General features: G+C 41.1%; 3 protein-coding genes across 4 annotated transcripts; 2 read left to right on the forward strand and 1 right to left on the reverse strand.

The window, feature by feature from the left end:
• Positions 1–314: 314 nt before the first annotated feature.
• LOC311049771 (casein kinase II subunit alpha) lies at positions 315–11,958 on the forward strand. Its single transcript, XM_084063600.1, has 13 exons — positions 315–453; positions 3,491–3,792; positions 4,127–4,238; positions 5,324–5,425; positions 5,938–5,988; positions 6,573–6,632; positions 6,809–6,892; positions 8,018–8,128; positions 8,261–8,362; positions 8,573–8,673; positions 8,853–9,001; positions 9,120–9,209; positions 10,365–11,958. Exons 2-13 carry the CDS (start codon positions 3,692–3,694, stop codon positions 10,475–10,477), a joined length of 1,176 nt encoding a protein of 391 aa, XP_083919726.1. The 5' UTR covers positions 315–453; positions 3,491–3,691; the 3' UTR covers positions 10,478–11,958.
• Positions 11,959–12,792: 834 nt separating this feature from the next.
• slc2a10 (solute carrier family 2 member 10) lies at positions 12,793–17,081 on the reverse strand. Of its 2 annotated transcripts, XM_084062487.1 has the most exons (6): positions 17,064–17,081; positions 15,878–15,957; positions 14,139–15,413; positions 13,860–13,982; positions 13,389–13,524; positions 12,793–13,304 (listed from the first exon to the last, which is right to left on the reverse strand). In XM_084062487.1, exons 2-6 carry the CDS (start codon positions 15,882–15,884, stop codon positions 13,226–13,228), a joined length of 1,620 nt encoding a protein of 539 aa, XP_083918613.1. In that variant the 5' UTR covers positions 15,885–15,957; positions 17,064–17,081; the 3' UTR covers positions 12,793–13,225. The 2 variants fall into 2 exon arrangements, with proteins under 2 accessions (XP_083918613.1, XP_083918614.1); XM_084062488.1 differs by lacking the exon at positions 12,793–13,304 and having other exon boundaries at positions 13,394–13,710.
• A 1,469-nt stretch (positions 17,082–18,550) lies between these two features.
• Positions 18,551–20,803, forward strand: tp53rk (TP53 regulating kinase). Its single transcript, XM_084063651.1, has 2 exons — positions 18,551–18,809; positions 19,793–20,803. The coding sequence occupies exons 1-2, from the start codon at positions 18,572–18,574 to the stop codon at positions 20,287–20,289; spliced, it is 735 nt and encodes a 244-aa protein (XP_083919777.1). The 5' UTR covers positions 18,551–18,571; the 3' UTR covers positions 20,290–20,803.
• Positions 20,804–21,184: the final 381 nt, after the last annotated feature.

Consider the following 21,184-nt stretch of genomic DNA (forward strand, 5'->3'; position numbering starts at 1 on the left):
ATTGGGCTTGTTTCCATGTTGTTTATAAACAAGTGTTTCTAAAATATTTTCATGTCAAGTACCTCCAGATTAATATGTAATTTTATTACAGTATCCCCATCTGAAAATATTTTGTGCTAGAAGATTTGTTGTCCAATTTTTCTTCAATATTGTTTTTGCAAATAGCCGATCTACAAGCCCACAACTTGTAGCTATTTTCAAATAGCTTATGTATATTTAAAGGTCTCATGGTGTGGCCTAGTCGCTTGTTTTGGGCTTGTTTTCATAGACCTGGTTGCTTGTTTCTCTCACATAATCTGCCAACACGGTGCGCCGCCATATTGTCTCTGAGACAGCAGAAATCACACACCGGCGAGGCGGGGAGGACTGGGAGGGAAGGAAGGAAGAGAGTCGCCGAGCTTGTAAAAACTCAGCTTCACAGGAACGATTAAGATCGTTAAATCGATCAAATAGGTAAATATAAATCGCTATTGCACAATCCCACTTTAGACGGTTTACCACCGTGTCTGCAATGTGTGGAACATTCGGGCCCCGGATGGGAGGGAAGGGAATCGGGTGAGAGCTTCCGAGGCTAACGTTACAAACTTGGGGCTTACTGTTAAACGGTGTAAGCTTCGCCGCGCGACCCTTTTTGGTTATTGTTGGCCAAGAAAACAAATACAGACGTTCTAATTTAATAAAGTGCTAATGTGGTTCACGTCGGCGCTTTTATCCCGGTTGAAATTGTGCTTTAGCACCAGGCAGCGACAAGGCAGTGTTGCCATATTTTGTGAGAGAAATAAGCAACCAGCCAGGTCTAGGAAAACAAGCCGAAAAGAAGCAACTTTAGGCCACATGAGCACTTTAAACTCATATGCATTGGCTATTTGAATATAGCCGATCTACAAGCTCACGCCTTGTGAGCTTGTAGATCTGCTATTTTCAAAAACCCTTGAAATAAATTGAATATTTTTGATACATTCTAACAATTTCAAATGCTCCCCGTGGCACAAAACATTTATGAAAATATTTGAGAACTACTGGTTTGAAAAATAATTGAGAAAAATTGGAAGCAAGCCTAAATAACCAAGTACACTTTCGAAACGAGGCCAAAAAACCGCAACCCGCAACTACCAATATTTACAAGCATATTTACAGAAAAAGAAGCCCAAAGACGCTTATAATAAGCTGACATGGCAACACTGCGATAGGGTCGAGCGGTGAACTATAGCTGATCCTTTTAGCTCGCGCTGACATTCTAGGCGATTCATACTTCAGTCGAACGACGGTGCCGCGCGCGCCGAATATAGCCGATCTACAAGCTCACAACGCGTCGCGTAAAAAACTCGCTGTGAGCTTGTAGATCGGCTATTTTCGTCGCGCTACGCTGTCGTACGACGGAGCATTAGCAATTAGCTTCCGTCTCGGGCCCCACTTTATCTTATCAAAAAGGAAGAGACATAATGATGGCTGTTAAAGTTGGCTACATTACCACTGGCTTTTACTGTCTTTATTCGCTAACTATCAGACGGTTTATGGAGTGTATATACACGTTGTTTCCTTCACACCACCACACAGGCTTGGCCAGTAGCTATCGTTATAAGCTAGAACGATAATGGGTTCATTCGTGTGTTATAGGAAGAATGCAACTTCGTCTTCGTAAGACATCTCATCAAGTCAAGAGATCACCTTTATAATAAGCTGGGTTCAGGGTTGGGTTAGTTGGCCTACACCAGGGGTCTTCAACAGGGGGTCCGGGACCCCTAAGGGGTCCTCAGAGTTACTACAGGGGGTCCGCCAAATCTTTGTGTGATATGATTTTTTTTTGGCATTAACCACTTGAACCCTAGCATCCCTTTCTGAGGAGAACTTTGGCCAAAAATAGCGTTGTGAGCTTGTAGATCGGCTATTTTTGGCAAAGAGTTATAGGTGTAGAGGGAAAAAAGAGCAGCAAAAGTTGATCTGAAACACAATTTTATACGATATAGAGGGGGTCCCCGCTTCATCGCTCTCTCAGCTAGGGGGTCCTTGGCCTGAAAACGTTGAAGACCCCTGCCCTACACAGTTGTTTGAACATTAGTGAGGCATCTGTAATTCTTTGCTGTTGACGCAGTGTGCCCCTGCATCCTTACAGTAAATCATTCCCCAGCAGCCAAGCGTACAGACACTAACACCAAGACACCATAGATTCGGGCTAATGACTGGCATCTCTGTTCCTATTCTGGTCACATTATTGAAGTTGAATTGTAACTAAGGTCCTCCTGAAAATGAGGACAGTTCTAAAGCCTGACATAACACGACACGTCCTTGCTTAGTGGAATTAGGCTGGTCTGAACCATGGGATATGTAAATGTAGACATGATGCTTGTAATGTTTTCACATGTACGTATTCAGTTTCAAACCCAAGTCTTTGTTGGGCAAAAGTGACAAGATAATGCATTGCTTTATGTGTTACACACCTGCATAGGGATGGGAGGCGATATGAAAATTTCATGTCATGATTATTGTGGGCACTTGTATCCCAGCATCCATACTCTGTGGGGAACATCAGCCAAAAAACAGATTTGGTGTAGATGGAAAAAAGTTGTCCAATACAGATCCAGCTCATAGTGAATTTCTTATTGAATTTGACTAGACATAGGATAAGGAGTATATCCAGGCTCTGATCCCTTACCCTTTCTTCCCCTGTCTTTTAACAGCATGTCACTGATGTGATGTTTGGTAAGCACACAGAAGTGGGCAGGGCCAAAGCTGAAACATTTTCAGTTGGAATACGCAGCGGTTGCTCTAGCGAAACGGTCACGTGACGGTTGCGAGTATAAATAAGCCAGGCAAAAAAAATAAGAGAAATCTTCCCCATGCAAGTGTAGACAATTGCCACTCTGTTAGGGCTGGGTTACCTGTACAAAATCAAATATCACAATCATTTGGACCAAATACCTCTATCGATATCGTGACGATAATATCATGTCTTTTTAAATTCTCAAAAATAGATTTACAGACGCACTCGTTGCGACTCGTTGAGCTTGTAGATGTGCTATTTTAAGTATAAAATACAACGTAAGTATAAAAAACAAGGAAAAGAACACATTTATGCCCTATCATGACCTAACGATACCCCAAATCCCAAACAATATCTAGTCTCATGATATTGCCCAGCCCTACTCTGTTGGTAAGCACACTGGAGTGGGCAGACCAAGAGGTTTTCATCTGCATCAGCCGGTGCCACATTAATGATAATAATAATAATAATAATACATTTTATTTGTATTGCACTTTATATTTGAAACAAACCTCAAAGTGCTACAGTACATAATAAAACAAGATAGAAAACCATTTGCAGAAATCAAAAAGTAAAAACAAGTTTAAAAACACATTTAAAAAGGAGAGGCATTATATGCCATATCGCTAGCATATGGTACACGACAGTTTTTACATGATTATTTTCAAAGACAATTTGTAGGTTTGTATGTCTAACTTTTGTTTTTCTTTTCTGTTTCTGTTGTGTCAGCTGTCCAAAGGTGCCCCTGGTGGCCCCACCCCCCCCTTGCCCACAGCCATAGCCCCCTCCCCCCATACCCCCTGCCCTGTTAGGAACACACAAAAAAAACATCCCCCCAACCTGTCATCCTTGCCCTCCCTCCCTCCCCATCTTTCATTCATCCTTGGTTGGCGGTAGCGGCTCCCCACCACCTCTGCCAAGCTGTCGGACATGTCAGGACCCGTGCCGAGCCGGGCCCGCGTGTACACCGAGGTCAACACACACCGGCCCAGGGAGTACTGGGACTACGAGTCCCATGTGGTTGAATGGGGGTATGTACCGTACATCAGTGCTTCTCAAACTTTATCATGTCAAGGACCTCCAATATTATTTGCATTTGGCTTCAGACAGTCCACTCAGTGAGGGGGCGGAGTCTACGGTCTGGAGCCAGGCTACTGCGGAAGCCTGTTAAAGTTGCCACTTTAACCATAAAATATGGTTAAAGTGGTTAAAATGATTGTGACGCTATATTAACTAATTTTGCTGGGGACCCCCTGGTACCCCCAAAAGGACCCCTGGAGAACCAATGCAGTACATAGTAGATGCCTCTCAAACACAGTTACGCTAGTTTTTTTTTGTCTGACTGAGGTTCCTTTTTGTGTACAGAAATCAGGATGACTTTCAATTGGTTAGGAAGCTGGGGCGTGGCAAATACAGTGAGGTCTTTGAAGCGATCAACATTACCAACAACGAGAAGGTGGTGGTGAAGATACTCAAGGTAATTACTACACAGTGAGATAGGTCTTAAAGGAACACTTTACCTTTCTTCTACCATATCTCCATGCTGTACGTTTGTCATTCTCACTAATGCTCACTATAGGACAGTACCATTTCTCTCTAATTGAGCTGTGTCTAAGAGGCAGACTATGGCTACCATTTTAGCATGCAAAAGTTCAAGGAATTCCTGCCAATTATGCAATCAGCAGGTACATTTTCAAGTAGTGGTGTACGATATACAAGAGAGATTGTATAGATCGCGTCTGTGCACATTCTATGTGTTAATAATAATTCAACATCGGTCTATGGAACTGGTTTGGATATTCCAAAATCGACACGGTGCAAACTAAGGTTATTTGCAAGGTTTTGCAACAACAATGTTTGAACGTCACTCACGTTACTATAACTTTACTAGGGTGAAACAGCAAGGGGTCCCCACATAAATAGTGCAACAGAACAGCTGTAGCACATTTGAGAAAGCAAGTAAGCAATCGCTGGCAAGATGCGTTTGTATGGTAAACAAAACCGTTGAAATTGAGTGCTCAAAATTGTTGATCAGCAGTACTCCTAAAGTTACAATGCTCACTCGCAAATATCTATTATAGATATGTATCTGTCTGTATGTGAACATATATACTGTATATATATATATATATATATATATATACAGTGTATATAAATGTATAATAATCACATTATTAATCATATGAATATAATGAATCATCATATATCTTTATTAGTAATCATAACGAACATGAAAAAGGAATCGTGATAAGATCGTGGACTCTTGATTCTGGCAGAAAACCATATTGTCAAGCGGTCCACAGTCAACCTGTGAGACACACAGTGAAGTAGACAGAAATGGCACCAGCTTGGAGTGAGCTTAAATGAGGACAGATATTGTGCATGTTATTTGTATAGCACTTTGCATAATATCACATGGAATGAAAACGACATAAAAGTAAAAATAAATGAAAAAGGTTGGAATTCCTTTCCAACCTTTCCTTTCCTTTGGTGTTCCTTTAATTTGAGGAGGCTTGGTTACCTCCGACTTGTCAAACTAATTGTTTCTTGTCACCACATCAGCCAGTGAAGAAAAAGAAAATCAAGCGTGAGATCAAGATTTTGGAGAATCTGCGTGGAGGACCCAACATCATCTCCCTGATTGATATAGTTAAAGACCCTGTAGTAAGTATACTTGATCAATAACACAAATGATTGATGCTTCGTGTACATGATTGGAAATTACTGCTCAGATTTCACTTTGTCAGGGACTGTATTTCAAGCATACATCTTTTTTGTTTTTCGTGTTAAGATGGCTGGTACTTTCTAATGACATTAAATATCCTTCAAATTGCTTGATCTTTTCAAATAACTACTATACCAATAGCATGGGGAGCGCAACAACTGTGCAAGCTTATGGGTTTCACTTAAGCTTTGGAAATATGTGTATGTAAGTACCTAAAGCTGTAGCTAGCTGCTAGTTAAATACCAGTGTCTCCTGTGTACAAAGTTGTCTGCTTGTAGATACTAAGCTCCCTTATTGAAAAATATTTGCATTGTGATTTAGTGCAATAGACCTTTTATTTATTCAGTGGCTATTTCAGTGAAACATTACTTTGGCCAGCTGTAGTGGGCAGTAGGAATCCCTTGAAATTAGATGACTATACTTGTCATGTAAAACCCGTTTTCTCTTTCAGTCTCGAACGCCCGCCCTGGTCTTTGAGCATGTTAACAACACAGACTTCAAGGTAGGACCCACATGTTTTTTTTGTTTTTTTTTAACTTTCTTTTTATTTTATTTTTCTTAGAGCAAGTTAGGTCATGTTGGGCATCACATATACATTAAATGAGTACATTTCTGGTATAGTTAACACTCTTATGTTAAGGGCTATTCAGTCCAGATGAAATGAGAGGGATCCTTATTTGAAGTAACTTCAGTCCTTTTGTTGAGAGATCTCAGTTTGTTTGTCTTTACTGTTAAAGTCCATGGTAGTTTGTCGGTAGATATTCCAATGTTTCACTCCTGATTTTTGAGGACCCACATGTTTTAAAACCATTAATGCAGTAATAGAATCATAGGTGTTACCCAAACCAACTGAAACCTCCTTTCTTGGCATACGCTGTTTTACACAACGTGTATGTGATGTCAAGTCAAGTATCCTTTAGTATAATGTATAATCTGTACATTGAAACTATACAAACTACAAACGTTATGGCACATTGTGAAAAAGTGGAAAAGTGGAAAATGCTGTCCGTCTACTGTTGAACACATTTTTTTAATAGTTCATATGGCTGTAGAAATGCTAATACCATTTGTTTTACCATTTTCTAGCAACTGTATCAGACCCTGACCGACTATGACATCCGATTCTACATGTATGAGATTCTCAAGGTGAGGCTGTATTATAAGACTTGGATATCTGAAGCGTTGGTTGTTTTTGATTTGTTTTCTCTTTTCAAGACCTTTCGATACCCTTGAATACATTTAAACGCCTGCTTCGAAATGTTGAGAAAAAGCAGTCTTGGGAGAGTGTGTTAACGGGGACCATTTTGATTTGTTTTCTGTAGGCCCTGGATTACTGCCACAGCATGGGAATCATGCATAGGGACGTAAAGCCACATAATGTGATGATCGATCATGAACACCGCAAGGTGAGGTTCTACGAGCAGTACTTGAGTGACAAGCATTTTCTGTAATTCTTCTTGTGCAGCAATGGCCAAGACTCAAAACGCATTCTCCAATAATGGGACGCATATAGTTGACCACACATAGCCTTTGGAAAAAATCTTTACTGACTTGCCAACATGTAGGTATTTTGCGTAGTAGGCCTGCATTTTCACATGCGGCTAGGATGTCTCCCTCTAAAGTACGCAAAATTAGAAGCCGACAACGTGACATTCACTCCGTTTATCTCTTTCTGTCACTCGCGCTCTCTCGTGCTGTGCTGTGTCCTGTATGCAGCTGTTGTTTGCTATCCATAGATGCTGTCCCATTAGTGGGACGGATAGCAGCTTGTACCGAGCGATAGCAGCTTGTACTACCGAGCTACCATCCCATAGCAGGACGGATAGCTTCCCCTCTATTGGCTACTTTCTCGCAGAGGCGCACCGTTTACTTTAATGGAGGTAGAACGGTGCACGCGATGCATAATTCTTTTCTACAACAGCTGTTAAACCAAGTACATGATACACGTGTCTTCGATGCGATTACTTATTAAAACCACCTGCAAATCTACTGTACACAGCAGCAACTAATTGTAGGCTAATCAACAGATCTAATATGGATCACCTGCGGCACCGCCACCCGAAAAGAAAAGGCGCGTGCATGCGCCTCTGAACTTTCTTGAAAGTTTAGACAGATGTGTTTTGTATGTCGGTCATCAAGGATCCGCAGGTAATAATTGAACATCAATTGATATACATTTTCAGAGTAATGTCTATGTATTGGCTGGCAAGTGTTGTAAATTTATGGGGATAAAATTAAAACAAATACTAGCTGCACTATTTTATTCGGGTATATCTCTATAATTATAAAGTGCTCAATCATGCTTTCCATCATGTTGTACGCGAAAGCGTGCGAGTGTGGTACTCAAAACATTTTCCTAATGTTGGCAGGTCTGTCTGGTCTTAGAATTTTATCTTTTCAGTCTTCTCATTTAACATTTGCATTAGCTAAAGATGGTCATTGTGTGACATCCTATGGAGCTTGAGCAATTGTTTGAATGAAACGTAGTGACAGTGTCTGTTTGTTGAAGCTAACTACTTATGTTTGTGCAGCTACGCCTTATTGACTGGGGTCTGGCCGAGTTCTACCACCCAGGGCAGGAATACAACGTCAGAGTGGCGTCCCGTTACTTCAAAGGCCCAGAGCTCTTGGTGGACTATCAGGTATGAACACTGCTCATCAAGCACCACCAGTGGCTCTTGTGCTTTGTTACAGCTATCTTTTGAAGTCTGTTATTTATTAAATATGGATTCTGTAACGGTGTAATAGAGACTTGGACTGTGCATTTATTTCAGATGTATGACTACAGTCTTGACATGTGGAGCTTGGGCTGCATGCTTGCTAGCATGATCTTTAGGAAGGAGCCTTTCTTCCACGGTCACGACAACTATGACCAGGTAAAAATGCTGTCTCCAAAATCACAGGTGTAGGCAACAGAATCTAGCACTTGACATGTTACTGTGCTTTGTTGACATACAGAACTGGCATAATTAATATAATGGAAACAAAACATATTTAGTTCTCTGGTACCTTCAGACCGGCAAGTTAAAAAAAACTATGAAAAACAAAGGGCCCCTTTATTGTAAATACTGTATTTCCTCCTGTAGTTGGTGAGAATAGCCAAGGTACTTGGGACCGAAGATCTGTATGACTACATCGACAAGTACAACATTGAACTAGAACCTCGCTTCAACGACATCCTAGGAAGGTGGGTGTTTGTTTGTTTTTATTCATAATGCTGCATGCCTTCTAGATGTCAATGATGTAAATAATGATTTGTCATATCTGGGGGTAATTGTTGCTGCTTCTGATTTTGGGATGCATTCTGAGATCTCGGAGTCCTTCGCCCCTGTGTTTCTAATGCTGTCCCGCTTCTGCCCACCCTAGACATTCTCGTAAGAGGTGGGAGCGATTTGTTCACAGTGAGAACCAGCACCTGGTTAGCCCAGAGGCTCTGGACTTCCTGGACAAGCTGCTGCGTTATGACCACCAGGCCCGACTGACCGCCCGTGAGGCCATGGATCACCCTTACTTCTGTAAGCCAGGAGACTGCAAGTGCCTTTACATGTATCACAATGGCGATGCTATGAAAACAGAAAGATTTATATGGTTCTAATAGATGCTATTTGACGTTTTTTCTTGTTGTTCCCACAGTCCCCATTGTGAAAGATCAGGCTCGCATGTCGGGGTCGGCGAACTTGCCCAGTGGGAATACAGCTGTTAGCACAGCCAACATGATTACTGGTGAGTACACACACGCACACGTAGTGGCCCTGCTCCACATCCCAGATGGAAGTCGCAGATTATTATTTCCCCTTGCTAGTGAGGGCGTGGGGTTTGGTCCGGGTCGGTTAAACCCATTTTGGTCATTTTGGATGTAAAAGAGCAGCCCAGCCTCTAGGGGCCACTAGAGGGGCTTTTAGATATTTGGTCTTATGTATTAAACTGCGTACTTGGGAATCACTTAACTTACTTTGGGGTCTTTTGAAATAAAGTAATATTGGATCCTCATCAACAAAGTTTTCATGGTATGTGCTCGTCAAATTAAATGATATGGTTAACTCATTCACTGCCAGATTTATGTGTTTGCCCACCAACAGCAATTTTAGTTAAAAAAAAAAACTTTCAACAGGTCACAAGAAATGTATATTCATTATGATCGCATGTCCGATCATTTATAAACACACAGGGTATGTTTGTGTGTCGCCCAGACAACAAACATTCCAACCGGCTCGGTTGGAACCGGCTCGGTTCTCATGCAGCCCCATGTGAATACACCATTTCTCGCCAAAGATGCACGCTTCTCTTTCTCTTCTCGCCACAGAAAATGTACATCCTTAATGATTGCGTGTCCGACTGTTTGTAAACACACAGGGTACGTGTGTGTCGCCTAGAGAAAAAATATTGCATCCGCGACATTTCCTTCTCCTGTAGCAGCACTTTCAAAACGGCGCGACTCGCGGAATACGGCGGGGAAAAAAGTCACCTCGAGAAAGAGACGTTCTAATGAAAAAGTTAAACAGGGAGCGGACGGGAACGGAAATCTTCGAATGAAATTATTTCAGTATCCGGGTGAGTTACAGTGAAAGTCGTCACTGCGGGTGATAAAGAACAGTGCGATCTTTTATAAAAAATAATAATAATAAAAAAGCTTTATTACGTCTGTGGCAAAATTGGTAATTGGATAAAAATGATTTTTACGTCCGTGTACGAAAGTGTCGCACCTCAGCTGGGTGAAGCTGAAAACTGAATATCCCCCGTGGGATGAAATAGGTCTTGAGAAGAAAATGGAGTGAGTCTGCACCTGTCAACATCAACCTACCTTAGAGAGAGATCTGTGAAAGACTCATAAGTTAGTAACTAACATGTTCTCTGAATCATCTTGTTTGCTTCTTCCAGGCATCTCTGCCTTGCCAGCGTCTACTGCCCTGGGCCCCCTCACAGGCTCACCCGTCCTCTCTGCTGCCACCAATGCCCTGAGCACACCTGTGCCCGCTGCCGCACCTCAGTGATGGCAAAACACTCCTCTTTTCATCTCCCCACCTCCACCTTCAGCCAGGGGAGAAGCCAACAGGTGCCACTCTGCCAGTCCTCACCACCTCGAACTGTCTCAGTCTGACTACTTAATTTCCACAGGTGCAGGAACGTCAACCTCCTGGGGCGGGGAGTGTTGCCTGAAACGTGTTTCTGTTCCTTTTTTCTCTTTGAATGAACTTGGTAACATGACCTGAAATGAATGTTCTGTGTAATTAACATTTACAGGTTATTCCTTTAAAAAAATGTCCTACAAGCTGTAGTGATAAACAGAATGAGTGTGTGTATGTTCGACCTGAGGAAGAGTCTCGTCCACCACTGGTGCAAGGTCTAACACCCAGTCTCATATTTTAGTTTGACATTACAGACACTGGTCAAAAAAGATACTCGGTCGAAGGCAAAAAGTAAGATCTTAGTCATTTGGACCAAAAGGAGCACATTCTGTATAGTTTACTATTGTAATGTCATCAACACAAGACCTGGCACGAACTCCTTAAGCAATTTCCATATTTGAACCAGTCTAAGACACCTTACGGAAGACTCAACCTCCACAGCATTTTGGAAGTGTTTGGTGCTGTTCTGTGCTCCAGGTGTATGTGAATACTGAAGCCCTCACTTAACATTCATCACGACACTTCAACACTTCCGCCTGAATATTTTTGTCTTGCCTTTCTACCAAACCAGATAAACCAGTTGTCTTTTGATATGCGACTCCCCAGTTCAGTTTTCTGGATTTTCTTTTTGTACTGAAATGCTTTGGACTGCTAGATATGGTTCTTCTTTTTTTTTTTTAAATGGTTTGAAGATAATACTGATACTGTTGTAATCTGATCTCACAAGCTGTCCATTCAGGTTCTTTTGAAATGGTTTCTCAAACGTGCTGCTTTCCAGTTCCTCGAACTGCTTCAAGTTGCTTTCCTTGAACTGCTTCAAGACATAACCAAAGTTTACTCAATCACTTGGGAAGAGGAGACTGACCAAACTTGAGTTTTGTTTTTGTGGGGAAAAGTTCCATATGGAGATGCTGAAATGCAGGTTGACAATAATTGTTCAAGTATTAACATCACAATTTGCCGAAATAACCTGTATTCGACTGAAATGCAGTTGGCACTGGTGTAACTTTTTGTTTAAATGGAGTTTGATGGTTAAGTTGTGTTCATTCACAAATTGTCTATAATGGACACTGAAAGAAGCATTTAACTTGAAGGGTTGAATTGTTCCCAAACCTTTTAGTGCCAGAGAGTGACATTGTGACTTTTAGATCCTGCTGTACATATGTATCCTTTTTGTTTTTCATTTGAAATCTGAAAATGCAAAGAACACAATACATGTATACATTGACCAGATAATGGAGTTGTATGAGTCCCTACATCACTGTATATATTTTTATGTCCTTATGTAGAAGACCTAGTATTTGAAAATATTTGTGTAAATAAACACGTGTTTTATTTATCAAGTACATTTTGACTGCTTTTTCTAGGCCATGGTTTGGTTGATCTGGGCCAGAAGAGTCGACTACATATTTATGATAGCTATGAACATCACTTGCTATAAAAAACATTAAAATAGGCCAATAACTGTAAAATCTACACCTCCATCTCGTTTAATCAAAAGATTAGAATTAACACAGTTCATATTATGTAAAGGGCGACTGACCCTCCATAAACCTCTGCAAGGCTCAGAAAAATAAAACGTACATATTGTGAAATGAAATCTACCTTTTAGAAATAACAGCGTAAGGTTGGAGTAAGCAGCATGAACTCTATTTAACCAACAGAGTAGGCAATCCATTTAAGAGTGCAAAGAAAAGTCCTACAAAGCAAACGGAGCATTGTGGCATGCTCATGCTTATACACCCTCCAATTATATACGTACATAATCCTAATGGAATTACAACACAGTCTATTTAAAAGACTGACGCTTACTTTTAAATGCTGAGCATCTCCCTGCTACCACAAATGACAGATCAGTCAACAGCCTCCTCCCGTAGTAGTAGCTGTAAGGTATACTTTGTCTTGTCAGCTGAACAAGTCACTCCATGTAGGTTCATATGTATTAAGTTCTTAATACCTGTATAGCTCTAGGTTCTGACCTGAGGGGTTCATATGTCCATGTAATAGCTTGTATCTTTTTAGGCTTTGCCTCATGGCGGTTTGTGAGGTCAGTCAAGTTGTTCTGGAGCCAAATACAAAGACGTAATAACCCATTTAGAAAAAACTTCACATTTTTATTCAAAAAATAAAATATGTTATATATACACACAAACAAAAAAATGTACAGATGCTGTCCCAGATTTAAAGGCATAACGTATATGTTCACCCGATCTATTTTAATGGGCTAAGTGTTTTTCATCTCAATGCAAGTGTCCTGACTAAGCTAGGATAGCAGGTACACATCAAATCTAACATCTGTACTATTGCATCTGCTTTAAATATCCTTTCTGACGTGCAAATAATGATGCCAATTTATACGAGATGCCATGATCAGAACCATGGCATTTCAATGCCATGGTTCTGATCCGATAGTGCCAGGCCTTCATCATTACAGACAGCTGTAATGTAGTTACTCCCTTCAAAGCAAGTAGCAGAGTTTTAAATCATGATTAAGCCATCAGTGTGTAAGACAACACAAATGAAATGCACTGTGTAAAACCTCCCATGTATTCCAGTGCAGTACATTTAAATACTGAAATGACAGCATGGCTACCTTAGCCCTGAGCTGTTTGCCTAACTGTGTACTCTCTGGTACTTGACAGATGTGATTTTCCTGCTTATGAAACCACAGCATTCCTCACTGGAGTGTATCCTGCAAACAGAAACACATGATGCGTCAGAGGATGGCTTGAACAACCACATTTCTGTGGTAGCAGATTGAAATGTTATGTCTCACCTATTTAAACTGAGTTCCCTGTCTATTTCCTCCAGAGACTTGCCCTTGGTCTCTGGCAGCAGGAAATAAAAGAACACGATGGCAACCAAACCTGTCAGCCCATACAATAGGAAGGTACCTGACAGGCCAATGGAATCTGTCAAGAAAAACAAAGTTGACGTGATTTGACCTGTCACTGTTTGAAGTTATCAGTTGATTCTGCAATGTAACAAATAGTGGTGGCACTGGTTCGGGAGGTAGAGTGAGCATCTGGGAAGTGGTTAGATTCCTGGCATCTCCTGGCTTCATGTCAAGTGCGCTTAAAGTGCTTTGTATGAAGGCACTATAGAAATGCAGACCATTTGGTTCAAATCAAAGTTCAGTTTATTTGTAATATACAGCGAAAGATCCTGGCACAACATTGGTGCAAAAAGAATGGGAGAAAAAAGACAATTATGGTATGAGAACAGAAAAAGGTCATAATCTACTCACCAATGACATTCAAGAAAGAGAATGTGACTATGAGGTTAGCAGCCCAGTTAAAGCAGTTGATAAACGCAAATGCTCTTCCCCTCACACCAGCAGGAAATATCTCACTCAGCACAAGCCAGGTCACTGGTGAAAGAAAAAGATAAAGTGATGCATTTTAAGTCCAGTCATTCACTGAGAAAAATGAGTGCAATAAACAGTTGTAACCACTTGTAAATAGACCATGTGTTATCTATATAAAACCATTTATATTCATGAGATTTTTTAAGGCACAATACACACTTGGTCCAAATCCAATGGAGAAGGCGCTGACAACAGCCATCATACAGATGAGAATTATCCAGTTTACTACTCGGCCATGGCCATCTGGCGGAAGAGCCACAGGGTCAGTGCTGGTAGCTCCAATTTGATTAATGCCATTGTCCGTTACCGCCCTTAATTCTGTCTCATAAAAGAGTAGATGACTCTCATTGTCAAATACAGTCCGATTGTCAAGAACCAAATGTGGCATGATAGTTGCGTTTCCGATTAAGTCCTGAGAATCACAGGGTTTCTCTGCGCTGAGCACTGAGCGTCCGCTAAGAAGTCCAATGGTTATTAAGCATACCGACATCACAGAGCATCCGCCAAGGAGCAGAGGTCTCCTGCCCACCCGGTCAGCTAACGTCATGCTGATCACAGTGGCAATCACTTTCACTGCCCCCAGGCCCACAGACGCCAATACCGCTGAGGCACCGCTGTGGAATCCCACGGACTGAAAGATGGTGCAGGCATAGAAAAGAACATTCGGCTGCCCTGTGAACTGCTGAAACATAACCAGTCCAAGCCCAATAACAGTTCGAGTCCTCATGTTGTCTCTACGTTGTAAGAGGTACATAATGTTGTACTCTTTATTTTTGTCAAGTCTGTTGGCACTGGGCTCCGTATCGTCCAAGTCTTGATTTCCATTTGGGCTCATTAAGCCTCTCTCAGTCTGACCACCATCCCTGTGGCTGGAGGTTTCATTTCTGGATGGAAGAAACAATATAGACACAAACTGAACCAAAGTAGGTACTATGGCTAATCCAAACATACACTTCCAGCCTCCCTTTGTATCAGAGAGGACATAGTTCATTGCATAAGCTGCGAGGATGCCCACAGTGATTCCAGCTTCATACAGAGTTACTAACAAGCCCCTGCGCTTGGCAGTGACCATCTCAGATACAAAGATACAGCAGGCCATGGAGGATATGCACATAGCGAACCCCACAATGATACGGCCCACCACCAGCGTCAGGTAAGAGCTTCTGAGCAGCAGCAAGCTTCCAGCCAAGATCAACACATTACTGAGGAGAATGGAGTTCCTTCTGCCATGCTGGTCGATCAAGCAGCCACCCACCACAGAAGCCAGTAAGGCTCCCACCAGCAAGGCACTGACCACAGCCTCCTGCTGGACACAAGAGAGCCTGAACTCAGCCTGGAGCTGGAGCAGTGCGCCCGAGATGATGCCCAGTTCATAGCCGAATACAATGCCACCTTGTGTGGACACCACACTGGCGAGTAACAGGACAGAGCAACCTAGGGAAGAGGATAGGATTTGAAGTTTAAAAGAAGAAAAAATATATATTTTTTAATACATAACATGGTTTTGCTTAATTATTTTAGGGCAATCTTATCTAAATGAATGCTTGTTTCACCTTTGCAAATGTCTACCACTTTTTATTCCCCAGACCTAGGTATATGTCTTTGATGTGCAGATTTCTACAACATGCTAACAAGACTGGCAACTCTACAAACCCTACAGAACACCAGCATTACCCTCCAGAAAAGTGTTCATATATTTTCTATTACCAAAGTATATGGTTCACAAACTTCACATCAAACATTAACTGCGGATGGTAATGATTGACCAGTTTGATTTGCATAAACATGGTACAGTTGTGTCTGACTCAAGTGCCAAATATCGGCCCTCAATCAGGACTTCATGACAGAAATAGGAAAATCATTCATAGGATTTTAAAACGCATTTTAAGACAACTTACCCAGCATTATAGTCCCTCTTCCAACAATTCACATCTCAAATGAGCATGGACATCCAATAAGGGTTCTTACCAAACAGTCCCTGTAAAACAAATTAACAGGATAAAACATATAGTCCCATCTGCATGATATGCCCGGTGTTGTGTCCTGCTGTCTCTCAGATCAAACTAGGCAGCACAAGAGCTCATTGCAGCCCCTAGTAGCCATGACAACTCTCTTGTTGATTGCCATGATTTCATTAGGGAGACCACTTCAGATCGGCTCAACAAAACCCACTGCCTTGTGTAGCAGTTCATGGAAATACACAGCTGGTCATCATGTGATGATGGGAATGTGACTCCAAAATATAGCAGTTCCATCTTCAGCAGGATTAATATAGTGGTGTGGATTACAACCACATGGTCTTGAGTTTCAGTCTATTGGCTGTAGCTTTTGTGACTTGCAGGCAATACAAAGGCATAGCCATAGGTTAGATACTCAATTAATATTACAACAGAAAAAATAAGAGCACTTGCTGGAATTAATACACATTTGGCTATTTAGACCATTCAGTAAATGTGTGTACCACTCAGAACATCCTCCATATCTGCTCCACAATCAAGAATGAGAGAGAGAAACTTAGATCTAAGGGATTTTATGGATATAAAATTAGCCCACTCTTTCTTAAGATCTAATACCTAATGTGAAAATAATTTGGCCTACATTTGCTCAATTGTTGTGATTGTTAGGATAGGATGTGTGCAACCTTTGTGGCTTTTGGGTCATGTTTTGCGACTTGGTTTATGGTGTCCTATAAACATAATCTACTATAGTAGATTTATTTGTACAATTCATTCCTCAACCGGTGGAAGAAAACGTAGCCTACATATGAATTTTCCCCAACCTTTCTTTTTTTAACTGTCCGAATAGTCAAAAATAAGTGTATCTGCACACAGAAGGCAGAAAAGTCACGAGTCACGACTTTAAACCTAAAATCCCGTTATCTAAGTGACTCGAACAGCAGACAGAACACGAAAACAAGCGGAACAAAAACGTGAAACGAGAGAAAACCATGGAGAAATGTATTTATTTTTCTCCATCGTGGTATTATTGGGTCTCAGGTCAATTAACTCCAATGAAAACCATATTTGCATGTTGCACGACTTTGAGACGGATTTGACAATGTATGCCTGTGTAAAGTAAACTCACCATACATCCTGCCGTGTGATGAAGAAAGATGCTCTTACATGAACAACTCGTTGCGTCAGGAAGTTGGAAGCTACGTGGCAAAGAGCGTCTCAAATTGCAGTAAAGTTTTCCAAGCGTTGACGCCAGAGGCCGACAACTTTCCCACAGTCACATTCCTGAAGCTCAAGACATCCCTATGAACTAAATTAACCTAACCTGATAACACTTTTTCACGCAGCCATATTAACATAAATAGTTGTGTTATGTATTGTTACTTCCTTAAGGTTCTAGTACCAGTGATAGTAACGACTGTTTGACCTGAGTAGAAGGAAACCTTAATTGAAGGTGTTATCAATCTGGGCAATATTCTTTTTCATCACATAATATTTACATAGGACTTAGATAAGTTAGATTTTTCACATACATTTCTTACTTCTAAGATAAATGGGGGGCCAAAATATATCATTTTAAAAAATGAATATATGTTTATTTGTGGATAGATAGCCTGTCATGGACATAAACAAGAAGTTGAAGGGTAAATTATGCTCACACTGGCACCCCAAATCAGATTTTTGGCCAATCCAAATAAAAAGTCTGAAAAGCAAAAGAACACATGGAAACGAATCCGTGTACCTGTCTGATAATGATGTACAGTGCATGTTCAAAAAAGAATAGGCTACTTTACATTATTTCCGACTATTTTCCAAAGCATTCCTTATTTTGCTACATTTTGGGGGGAAAAATGCCAAATCAACATTGCATGCCCACAATGTTTAGGTTCCCACTCATGAAATAAATAAATAGTAGTAGGCCTAGGCAACACTTAGTGCAGCACATTATTTACTATTTAAGAAACCATTTGCGTGCAACACCCCCCCCCCCTTTCTTGCTTCTTATTTTTGTGCTTTCTACCATATGTTGTTCATTCTAAAATCCCCTTGTCGGTTGGCAGAAGGTGGACATTCACAAATGCATCACTATTAATGCACTGATGTCAGACACAACAGAAATGTTGCCTAACAGTTTTGCGCATAAGTGGCCCCTGGGGGGCATCATATCTGGAGTTCAGTGTTAGCCATGCCCAAATATGGAGTCCAGGCCAAACTATAACCTCAGTAGTACTATGATTCATAGTAGGCTACTGACATCATAGTCTATGTCGTCATATTGTTGATATCAGAGTAGGGCTATACGTTATTCCATAAACGGGGATAAGGAGGTGTATCTACAGCTATTATATTTATGTAGGCCTACAATCGACAATCCGACCATATTCAACTCAGTTGGTTCTGATAACCGGATCTCCATATACGCCCATATACGCCCATATATGGGCATATATCGGTCGGCTAGGCGGTGTGAGGTAGATGTGATGTAATTTTGATCCGTGTGATGCGGGTCTATTTGCAAAATACAACCTGTTTTGCACTGACGTGTAATTCTCCTCCACAACAGTGAGTGGCAGTAATCGCAGCAATTAGCGGCCGGCCGGGGTAGAGTACCACCAACAAAGACAAACAGACACAAACATGGCCCAGGAGGAGAAATGTGATCTTTTTCAGGGGAAGTTTCCCGAGTTTCGTAGTCAAATAGACTTGTTAAAACAAGGCGCTGAAGCGCGTGTGTACCAGGCCACGTTTCTGGGCAAGCCGACTATCGTGAAAGAAAGGTTCCGGAAAAAATACCGACACGCCGTCCTCGACGAGAAGCTGACCCACCGTAGGACTGTGCAGGAGGTGCGTTCCATACTGAGGTGCCGAAAAGCAGGTAAACTGTCCCTATTTCATACTTAGTCTGTGCAGTTATACGCAGTATATACGTATTCTTGCATCAATTAAAATGTATTTCATTTGTTCGTAAATCCATGTTGCTTTGGGGAGATTATACCCTAAAAACTAGCCCTGTGACTGTCATGCCATGACAGTCATGGCGCTACTTACATTTACAACCAGCACATCTACATAATATAAAGTGCTGACCCCCGGCCACCGATGTTTCAAGGTAAAGCGCCTGGGTCTAGGTAGCCGTATCTTCCGTATTGTTCAATAAAAAGCTTTTTAATCCGATCGCCGGCCATTTTCTCCGAATTTTCTCCATATGTTTTCAACCACGCGCCTCATCGGTTGGGAGGTGCATTGCACCCTGATACTCTATTTAAAAAAAATAGAAAATGCCCCGCGATCGTATTAAAAAGCTTTTTATTGAACAATACGAAAGATACGGGTACTTAGACCCATGCGCTTTAACTTGTAACATCTGTGGCCGGGGGGGGTCAGCATTTTTTATTTGAAATCTTAACGTTTATGTGATGTACCGGTTGTAAATGTAACATTTTCAAAAAATAGGAACAAGTAGCACCATGACGCTTGTGACAGACGAGCGTCATGTGAACCATGGCTATACCCAAACTACCTCTATGGCTGATATTCCATGCTACATGTACACTCGCTTCACTATTCTTCCCGTTATAACTTAACTCACACGTCTCAATCTGTGTTCCCATGATACATAATTATTACGGTATTGCTGCCGTGAATGTAATCCCGTTGTGTAAAGAGAAGGTGGACAGATGGAGACATTTCACTAAATAATAGAGCCTTACACACAGCACAACAAATTAGAATGCCACTGAGATGAATCCCCCCCAAAAATGCATAAGTGTTCTATGGCTGCTGCACATGGAATGGAATATCAACCATTCCAGAGCTAAAAGGGCTGCTTAACATCTTTACATTTCTCTTAATCTCCAGGTATTCCTGTACCAGTTGTCTACTTTGTGGACTACACCACACACAGCATCTTCTTGGAGGAAATAGTGGGGTCCATTACTGTCAGAGACCACATCGTTTCCACCCAGCAACAGTCCCAGTCCCAACCAGAGCAGGACCTGGAGCAGTTGGCGAAGAGGATTGGCCAGGTCCTGGCCAAAATGCACGATGAGGATGTCATCCATGGAGACCTCACCACCTCCAACATGCTGCTGAGGAGCAGCAGTGTGGAGGAGACCCAAGTGATTGACCTGGTGCTCATAGACTTTGGCCTGAGTTACATCTCTGCCCTGCCGGAGGACAAGGGGGTAGATTTATATGTGCTAGAGAAGGCCTTTCTAAGCACCCATCCCAACACTGAGACACTGTTTGAGAAGCTACTGAAGAGCTACACGGCCTCATCCAAGAAGTCTCAAGCTGTCATCAAAAAACTTGATGAGGTCAGGTTGAGAGGAAGGAAAAGGTCCATGGTGGGCTGAGAACATGCACTGAAGTCTGCATTGTTCTCACATAGGGATAAGCCATTGTTGGCATTACATTTACGAAACTCTTTTTGTGTACATGAAAGATATAAGGTTATTGGCTGTGAGACAGCCAGTGTAACAAATCAAATTACTTTAAAAAAAAAAACGTTTTAGTAAAAAGAAATACATAGGCCATGCGTTTGATAGGTCTACTGTATAGTATATGAATTGTAATTATTGTGACTGATCAATGGGATTTTTGTTTTGATTATGATACTTTTACTATTAAGAATTGAATCGGGTAATCCCCATTATATTTCTTCCTTACTTTTTTTTCAGTATTTTGATTATGATTATGACTATTATTACTACTATTGTATGCTTTATTATATCTATCATGTAAAGCCTCAACCACATTGTGTAAAATGCTGAATCTCTTAACTCTGGGAAAAAAGGAAGAATAAATGAATAACCATTGTCATTATTGATTGTGTCCGTTATATTTGTTCACAAATGGAATAGCACATGATATGAGGCATAATGGGATACATTTGAAATAAATGTAATAAATTGAAATAGAATTTATTTTAACAGATATGTTGGTATTTACTTTGAGCTTAGTTTGCATGTATGTACGTGATATCCTATTCTCTTTGAGTGTTGAATCACGTGATGTTTTATTATGAGCCTGAAGTTGTGTGGAATGACTCAGTCAGTTGGTTGACACTACAGGCGTGTCAAAGTTTACTTTCACAATCTTTGCAACATGCACTGAAAAGCTGATACCAGAATTCCAATGGAACAACGGAAAACCATAATTATAATAGAAATAATAGCTGTTGTTTTGCACTTAAAAGGTAAGAATAACAAAAAAATGTATTCAATCATAAGCTTTGAGACCATTTTGTTT

Source organism: Gymnoscopelus microlampas (genome assembly GCF_963454915.1).
Source record: "Gymnoscopelus microlampas genome assembly, chromosome: 7".
In the NCBI taxonomy this organism is placed as follows: domain Eukaryota; kingdom Metazoa; phylum Chordata; class Actinopteri; order Myctophiformes; family Myctophidae; genus Gymnoscopelus; species Gymnoscopelus microlampas.